Source organism: Peromyscus maniculatus, chromosome 1, assembly GCF_049852395.1.
Source record: "Peromyscus maniculatus bairdii isolate BWxNUB_F1_BW_parent chromosome 1, HU_Pman_BW_mat_3.1, whole genome shotgun sequence".
In the NCBI taxonomy this organism is placed as follows: domain Eukaryota; kingdom Metazoa; phylum Chordata; class Mammalia; order Rodentia; family Cricetidae; genus Peromyscus; species Peromyscus maniculatus.
The window spans coordinates 136,179,881-136,188,919 of NC_134852.1; the positions used below are offsets into that span (position 1 = coordinate 136,179,881).

The following is a 9,039-nucleotide window of genomic DNA, read 5'->3' on the forward strand; positions in this document are numbered from 1 at the left end:
CATTTGTTTCTCATATTTTCTAGTTTAGAAAACCACGGCTCAAAAGTGAAGTTGCCTGCCCGAGATGAGAGGACAACCAAGGGACAGAATAAGAACTTCCAGTCCAGAGCCCTTCCCCTGCACGGTGCCACCCAGACATTGCTGTGGGGAAAGGGTAAGGAAACAAGCCAGGCCACGAGGGACCAGGTGAGAAGACAGAGAGGAGGGCTGGAAGGCAGAAATCTCGGGCTCACAGAGTTACCCCAAGAGGTAGAGCAGCCAAGGAGCGTCACAGAGGAGGCAAGTGTCTGGGGAGAAGCAGCCACAGACCGACAGCAGAGCCCAGTCAAAGAGAGACACAGGAAGGGAGAGAAGAGGAGAAGAAGCAAAATGTTGTATGTACAGTCCCAGAACGACCATGACTCTGAGAAAAGACAAAGCTACTGAGCATACTCCTCGCCAGAGTCCACGTGAGAAACCTTTCGCCCTTCACAAACAAGAGGCTGGGATGAAATAAGAGCACACTGCTAGCCCAGAACTGGACCCTGAGTGCTTCACTGGTTTTCTCAACCCCCCCTACACACACACACACACACACACACACACACACACACACACACACACACACTGCACTCTGCCCTCATCTTGAGTACATCGTGTGCTGTATGGTAGTCTCCTCCTTCTGACAACATGATACCATCTCGGAGTAGAGATTAATTTGGCCTGTGCCATAGTTAGGTTTCTTTTGCTATAATAAAACACCATGACCAAAGCAACTTGGAGAGGAAAAGGTTTATTTCAGCTTATAGTTCTTAGATTACCCTCCTCCATCATTGAGGGAAGTCGGGGCAGGAACTGACTGTAGCAAAGGCCATGGAGGAAGGTTGCTTACTGGCTTGTTCCTCCTGGCTAGCTCAGTTCATTTTCTTATACACCCAAGACCACCTAAGCAGGTAGGACTACTCACAATAGGCTATGTCCTACCATATCAATCACCAACCAAGAAAATACCCCACAGGCTTGCATACTATAGACTGATCTTATGGAGGCTGTGTCAAATTGATGAAAACAAACAAACAAACAAACAAACAAAATCTGGCCAGCACAGCCTCGAAGTTGTCACAGTTAGCTTCAGCAGTCAACTTGACACAAACCTAGTCACCTAGGAAAAGGGGAACCTCAAATGAACACTTGCTCAGATCAGCTGGCCTGTGGCTAGGCCTTCGAGGCAATTTCTTAATTACTGATTGATGTAGGAAGGACCAGAGCAATGCCACCCCTAGGCAGCAGGTAAGGCTGGGCTATGTAAGAAAGGTAGCTGAGAAAGCCAATAGCAGTGTTTCTCTGTAGTTTCTGCTTCAGACTCCTGTCTTGAGTTCCCACCTTGGCTTCCTTCAATGAATCTATAACCTATTCTTTCCTATGTTTCCTTTCCTCTCCATGCTGTAGTCACGGTGTTTATCACAGCAACAGAAAGCGAACTAGAACAGTAGCCATGGCTACTAATGAGCAGAACAATATAGTGACAGCCAGGTCTATAGCAATGGAGCTATGGACATTTCCAAGCAGCTAGAGGGGGAAAAAAGTCATAAGACCCTTACCTGGGAGTCTAGCCTTTACTCCCCCTCCCACGCCCCACCCCCACACAGCTGTAAATGATCTCAGAACATGCTAGAGTATACAGGAAGTAAAATGCTAAATGAAAGGGAACCCTATGATGCAGCTTCCATGTGGTCACTATCCATGATGGGGTGGGAGTTTACAGTGATGTAGTTGTTTGAGGGGTTACTCATGCTCCTGTAAAAACCTATTGCCCATAAAACTGTAGTCAAGCTCAGTAAATCCATAGGTTCACCAAACTGACTTTGGTGGGATCATAACTTGTCTGTTGCTGGTGCTCTATCTGGGGTGAACAGACATTTGTTCACGTCTCCCGGGAAAAGTGAATGCTCTGCTCTGCTTCTGCAGTAAGCCAGCCCAGAGCATTTGCCAACTCGGATCCCTCAGCTTGGTGCTCAGCACAGCCCATAGCTCAAGCTCACTCTCCCACAGTGGGTCAGCTTGCATCTAGAAGGAAGGTTCTCATATGGGAGGCCCGGAGAACAAAGCAAGCTGGAGGACAGCGATCTCCAGGTAAGGGAGGGAGGAGGCTTGCTTGCTTCTTGACCACTCCTCTGACTCTTTTCCCAATTGTAAATGACGTATAAATATGTGGAACTGTCACCTTCAGTTCAGTGGGAAACACATACAAGTCTACTAAAAGATGCACACTGGGGATGGCCCTGAATCATCCCCACTCTAGTCCATCTTCTGAGGTAGGGAAATTGAAAGAAATAAAAAAGGGCTGTTGTAGTGGGTAGCTGTTCCAGCTTTGTCCTGGAAGTACCACCCCCATTGAGGCTTCAGTAACTGTCACACCTTCGAGGCGGGGCCGAGACAGGAGCCCTTAAGACCCGAGATCCTGATGTACTGGCTCTCTTGGTTCCTGGATCCTGGACACTGGAGGGAGACTGAGCACAGTTCTCCAGAGAGCATTGCTGGACTGCACTTCACCTCTCCCAGACTCTGCAATCTATCCCTTCACTTGTAAGTTACCCCACAAAATAAACCTCCCTTTTAACTACAGGGAGTTGCCTTAATACTTCCACCAACAGGTTGTGTCAGGGTACAGACTGAACAGAAGTCACCAGAGTTTACACACAGAACTGGGTCCAAGTGAGTTTAAGACATTATTGTTCCTTTTGCCCATATAAGCCTTCTTTTCCAAACTCAGCACTGGCTCTTTATCCCTTCTTCCTGCTCCACTCACCCTACAGTCTCTGACTAACACTCGATCCACTTCCTTCAAAGGCCTCCAAACTTGCTCACCATGCAGCTGCTCTCCTCTCATCTCCTCATCAGCTCTTCTGGGCTCTTCCCATCGGGTCTGGTGCACTCAGCATGTTTTCCTTCTTGCTCTGCACGAGCTGGCCCCTCCACCCTGACCAGTCTTCAGCTTGGGTCCTCCTCTACGGCCTCCTGCTCCATTGTCTGCTCCCAGCAATGGGTCACCTCACTGCTACCTCTGGGTATTCCAGTTTTCACACATCCTGACTCTCTTTGAGAAAGGCTTTTTTCAGATCAAACATTTGCTTTTCATAAAGCACTCCAGCCTAGGCCCTTCCATCTTTTAGCCCCATTAAACTGGAAAGCTAATTTTTTTTTTAAGTCAACTTTTTCATATCAGATGCCTTCATTCCCAGGGATATACTAACAGAAAGAGCTACCTGATTACATCAAAAAGTATGTTCAAGAACATGCCAGGTAGGCTGGTTACTTAAACTATAATCACAGTCCTAGAGAGGCTGAGGCAGAAAGATTTACCAAACATTCAAGGCCATTCTGAGCTATGTAGAAAAATCTTATTGAGAGAGAGAGAGAGAGAGAGAGAGAGAGAGAGAGAGAGAGAGAGAGAGAGAGAGAAGGGAGGGGAGGGGAGGGGAGGGGAGGGGAGGGGAGGGGAGGGAGGGAAGGAAGGAAGGAAGGAAGGAAGGAAGGAAGGAAGGAAGGAAGGAAGGAAGGAAGGAAGGAAGGAAGGAAGGAAGGAAGGAAGGAAGATGGGGATGGGATGGTAGTACACACAACAATACCAGCACTTGGAAGGTGGGGGCAGAAGGTCAAGAGCTCAAGGTCATCCTTAGATCCATAGCAAGTTTAAGGCCAGCCAAAAGCTACATGAGACCCTATCTACTAACAAAACAAAACAAAACAAAGACTGTTTGATTCATGATTCTTGGTTCCCCAAAACCAGAAAGAGCCAAATCAGCAAGATAGATTTTCATTTACTAGAATACAGTGAAGAGGAACAAACCACTGCACACCTCAAGCACAATGTCAAGCAAAAAAGCCAGACCAAACAAATGGACATTATATGCTTTCCTTTAGAGAAACCTTAGAACAAGGCAAACTTAGCCTGCAGTGTTGAGATCAAGCCTGGGCTAATCTAGGGGGGAGGGGGGGGGTGGGGAGGAAGCAGGTGTGCAGGACTTCTAGTGTGATAGCACATACCACTTCTTAACATGGGCGGCTGCTCCAGCAGCTGTGTCCAGTTGGGAAAAACTCAACCTGTACATGTACGGTTGATGTGCTTTTTTGTATGTGTGCTGTGGAGCTTTAAATGAGAATGGCCCCATAGGCTCATATATTTGAATGTTTGTTTCCTAGCTGGTGGACTGTTTAGGAAGGATTAGGTGTGGCCCTTGTTGGAGAAGGTGTGTCACTGAAGGCAGGCTTCAAGGTTTCAGAAGCCCACACCAGGCCTCTCTCTCTCTCTCTCTCTCTCTCTCTCTCTCTCTCTCTCTCTCTCTCCAGCTTGTGAATCATATGTGAGACATCATGGATCGGCCTTTTGAAACGGTAAGCAAGCCCCCGGTTGAACGCTTTCTTTAAAAGTTGTCATGGTCATGGTGTCTCCTCACAGCTATAGAACAGTAACTAAGACATATGCCATACTTAAGTCTATTGTAAAAACACACTAACTAACAGGCAAAAGGAGAGTTTATAAATGTTATAACAGGCAAAAGGAGACTGCAGTGATGGCCACACAATACTCAACTCACTGAACTCTTCGATTACAATAAGGGGATTCCATGGATGTAAAACTATACCTTAACAAAGCCTTTTAGAACCCTGTGTGTGTTTACATAGTAGTAGGTAACTGGGATACAAATTCAGTAAAGACAGTCCTCGGGGGCCTGAGGCAAGAGGATTACCAAAGATACAAGGTCATTCTGGGCTATGTAGTTATGGATCTAGCTCCTAAAATCCAAAAGGAACTCAAAGAACCTCTGTTAAATGGGGACAAAATTGGCTATCACCCAAACTTAACTAGTGAGCCTTTGCTGTGTAGTCTTCTGGAGAGCTTTAGCAGCAGCTGCACAACAGGAAGAAAGCCCTTTTTGTATTTAGGAACACACACACACACACACACACACACACACACACACACGCACGCACGCACGCACGCACGCACGCGCACGCACGCACGCACGCACGCACGCACCCCACAACCACAACAATTAATGGGGGGTATCTAGAATTTGAAAGAGAACAAGGAAGGGTACAGAGGAGGGTTTGGAGGAAAGAAAAGGAAGGGGGAAATGATGTAATTATATTATAATCTCAAAAACAGGGAAGCAATATTTTTAAAGGCCCTAACCTCAGACTGTTCCTCTACCCCACTTGTCTAGCAGAACAGTGGTAAAGACGGGGCTCTAGAATCCAATCCTGGCCCACACAGACTGTTTGTCCCTGAGCACCTTGTCCTCTGTGCCTCAGTCTCTTTCTCTATAAACTGGAGATGCTATGCCACCACAGCAAGAGCTACAACCCTGGGTTCTTAGAAGGCCTGAACGCACGCATCTTCCTGTAGTAAAGACTACTCTAAGTGTTGGGGGGGGGGGGTTTCTAACGAAGGACGCCCTCGTTTAGGAAAGGAAGGCTGGTTTGGGTGCTTTACCTGATGAAATGTGTACTTGAAGAGAAGGGTCAGGAACTCTACCACAGGGAACTGAGAGTAGGACTCGATTCTTCTCAGGTGAACACTCACAAAGAGCCGCAGAAAGTCGGTAAACTTCTCAATGTAGCTGCACAAGACAAGAAGACAAAGGATGACATAAGAAACCTAGCCACCAGTTTCTTAGAAGAAAACTTAACCAAACACTCTCTCAGTTCAGAACTCTACAAACACACATTTCCAGTTAAGAACACCAAGGCCTGCACTAGTTACCCACGACACAGGCAACCCCTCATTCCACTATCACCGAAACACAGCAGAGAAGCAGCTTTCCTCCTCAGACTCTACCCGCCCTGCTGCTACAAACTCAAGCTCACCTGTGTGCCAACGCACTGGTGTGAGCACCCAATTAAAGGAAAGAGGCTGCTGCTAACAGGGGCTGGGGAGGTGACGGTGAATTCACGTCTGGCAAATTTAGAAAGGCAGGTCTTGGCTGGGACTGACATTAAGTTGAAATGCACCAGGCAGAGACAGAGACGAAGTCTATCCAGAGGGGACAACGTCTAGGTCACAATCCTATTTCTGTCCTCCCCCCTGACACCCAGCACTAATGAAGGACTGCACATCTACTCCATTCTGAAATCGACTTTCAAATATAAGGGAGGAAGACTGTAGGAGCTAGACAAGCCTCTATAGATGAGGCTCCAGAAGGTAGTGACCCACCAAGGTCATTCAGCCAGCTCCCAGCAGAGGGCGCTATCACTCACTCTCAGTGCGGTGCCCTTTCTGTTCACTTTGTAGTAGTTGGCCCATAATCCCCAAGCCACTTCACAGCAGTGAGTCAGTTACAAAGGTAAGAGGTTTCTGTTCTTAAACACACAGTACATTATTACTTTCACATTTCAGAAACTGGCATTTTAAGCCCCTCAATATCAGAAAGTGAATAGAAATCAAGATGGACATACCTTCCTAAATCCCATTTCAGAGACCAACAAAAGTAGCTAGGCATACTAGGCTTTGGCTGAATATTAAGTAATGTCTAAAAGCAACACTGAAATCATTAACTGCCAAAAACAGAGCTACATGAAATCATAAAAAGGAAAAAGATAAGCACCCTTAGAAGAACCACACTGGCTCAAACTCCAGTGTCTTCTGCTCCCTCAGGGAGGCCAACGCCTGCGTGGCCTCTAGATGGTTGACTAATACAGTAAGACATTAAAATCAATCCATTGGGGTTTGTTTTTGTTTTTCTGAGACAGGGTCCTGCTATGCAGCTCTAGGTGTCCTGGAACTTACTATGTAGACCAGGCTGGCCTCAACTTTTCGGTGATCCTCATGCCTGACTCTCCTTCCTCTTCCTCCCCTGGGGGTTACAAACATGAGCCACAGGCCCAGGATTAAAACTGGTTGTTCTGAGAAAGCAAAGTACAAAGCACCTTCTTTCTGCCATCTCCAGGGACTCCTTGGGGACACCAAGTCCTCATTTCTTACTCAGCATATGTACTGCTCCATGGTTATACATGGATCTTCAGAGGTAGCAGCCTTAAGGGAGATACACTTGTTACCCATAAAAGAAAAGTCTCAAGTCTATTTTAATCTTCAACCCAAACTGAAAAATGCAAGCTAGGTATGGGGACTCATGCTGTTAATCCTAGAAACTCAGTAAAGCTAGGAGAGGGACGCCACAAGTTCAATGCCAGGTTGAGCTACACAGCAAATCCCAGGCCAACCAGAGTACTGAGACCCTGTCCAGAGAGGAAGGAGGGGTACCCAAATGAGAACAAGGCTTTTCGCTCAGCTGACACTAGAGATGTGCCTGCCTCTCATCTTCCCCTTGCCCATCTGCCTGGTACAGATGCTAACGAACAGTAAAAGTTAGAAAAGGAAAGAAGGAAGAGAAGCCAAGGGCCTGGTTAAGCGGCTCCTAAACAACTGACACGCACTAAATGGCTTATAATTAGTCAGGGATCAAGAGCTGGGAAGCAAGCACACACTGTTTCTGTCACCTTTCTGCTTCCAGGCACCTCTCAGCTCTCACTTCGGATCCAGGACAAGTCAAAACAACACAGTTGATATAGGCAGTTACATACACTTTTATTAACATATGAAGACAAGACGGCCTTTCTTTATCAATGCTAGAAAGGATATGAAACTGTGTGAATTGTGAGGCATTTAAATTCATGTAGGAAGGTACTACTAAATAATGAGGGGAAATGCTACTGGGGGAGGAGAGGCGGCTCAGGTAAAGGCACTTACTGCCAAAGCTGAAGATCCAAGCTTGATCCCAGGGACTCACACGGTAGAAAAGAAAACCAATTCCAGCAATTCTGACCTCTACACACAACATAGCATGTGCCCCCACCCAACCACAAAATAAATAAAGGTAACCAAAAAAAAATTTTATTAGGAAAAGATCCTGTTGGATTATGAGTACTTTGTGACTATAAAAGGCAAATGTCACACAAAGTTTATTTACAATGAACCAAACCAAACTAACCTTCACTCAATTTTTAACCAGACAAACTTAAAGCTCCCCACTTTAAAAGAACGATCCTGACTTGGGGCAGCTGACTTTAGAGCCTACCACACTTCCTCTAACAAAGCAAAGAGCTTCAACTCTGTTATCACTTACTAACAACCACGTTGGAAACGACTACAATGTTAACAGCCTTTTCACAAGGAAGTCTCTAATGACTATGTAATGTCTAATGTAATACACTGACTCTGCTCTGAAGCTTCAACAGCCCATGTGATTGTTACAACTGCATGCTGCCCGCTGCCCTTCACCTTTACATAGCAGTAGGAGTACCGTGTTTAGCAAAGAAGATGCTGAGCTGAGGCTGTGGCCAGTGGCAGGATGACTTGTCTGGCAGGCACAAGGTCCTAGGCCCCGACCTAGCACCACTGGGGTGGAGGGGACTCAGCCTACTTCACTGAGGTCATCTTATTTGTACTCAAGAAAAATAGGCCTGGGGAATTTTAGGTCAAGAGGAGAGTAGCCAAGCAATGCAAGTATGTGCCACTGAACCATACCTACCTGAACATTTCTCCTGTCTTGGATCAACAGCTATCATTTACGTGACACTCACAATACTAACAGCATTCCTATACTCTGCAAGATGTGCACTCAGGAAAAGTCCACTAGTGAAAACCAAAAGCAGTACCAAGTGAGAAGGGTGATGTAACCCTGTACCTCTGCAGCCTGCTTCTGTTCTCGACTATGAAGGAGCCGAACTCTCACTTCTTGCACACATGAGACCTGTAGGCAGACAGTGAGGAAGAGGGACAGAGCATGGACATGGACAGGAGGACAGGAGGTGGATGGAATGGGGAAAGAGACAACAGGCCTACACAATACACCAGCACTTTTCACACTCAATTCATTTCCCTTAACCACCCAAGCCCTTCTAGTTCAGCCTGAACATTCTGGAACACCTACCTTTCTATCTTTATCAGTAGCCCCATATTCTGAAACCAAAGGGGGTTACAGACACCATATGACATGGTGGAACAAGCAGCCAGGCCCTTCTCGGGCACAACTCCCGCCTGTTCTCATTACCTCTCAT

The 9,039-nt window shown here is 46.5% G+C and overlaps 1 protein-coding gene across 7 annotated transcripts in view; it reads right to left on the reverse strand.

Moving 5' to 3' along the window:
- Xpo6 (exportin 6) overlaps positions 1-9,039 on the reverse strand; it is a 115,172-nt gene that overhangs the window by 41,980 nt on the left and 64,153 nt on the right. For 4 of the 7 annotated variants that reach the window (XM_076552038.1, XM_076552035.1, XM_076552053.1 and 1 more), the window contains 2 exons: positions 9,033-9,039; positions 5,477-5,603 (listed from right to left, as the gene is read on the reverse strand). The exon at positions 9,033-9,039 is cut by the window's right edge and continues 447 nt beyond it. In XM_076552038.1, coding sequence (XP_076408153.1) covers positions 5,477-5,603; positions 9,033-9,039 — 134 coding nt within the window. Of the gene's footprint in view, positions 1-5,476; positions 5,604-7,479; positions 7,609-9,032 lie in introns of all 7 variants that reach the window. The other 3 variants (XM_076552034.1, XM_076552032.1, XM_076552039.1) reach the window with 1 other exon arrangement.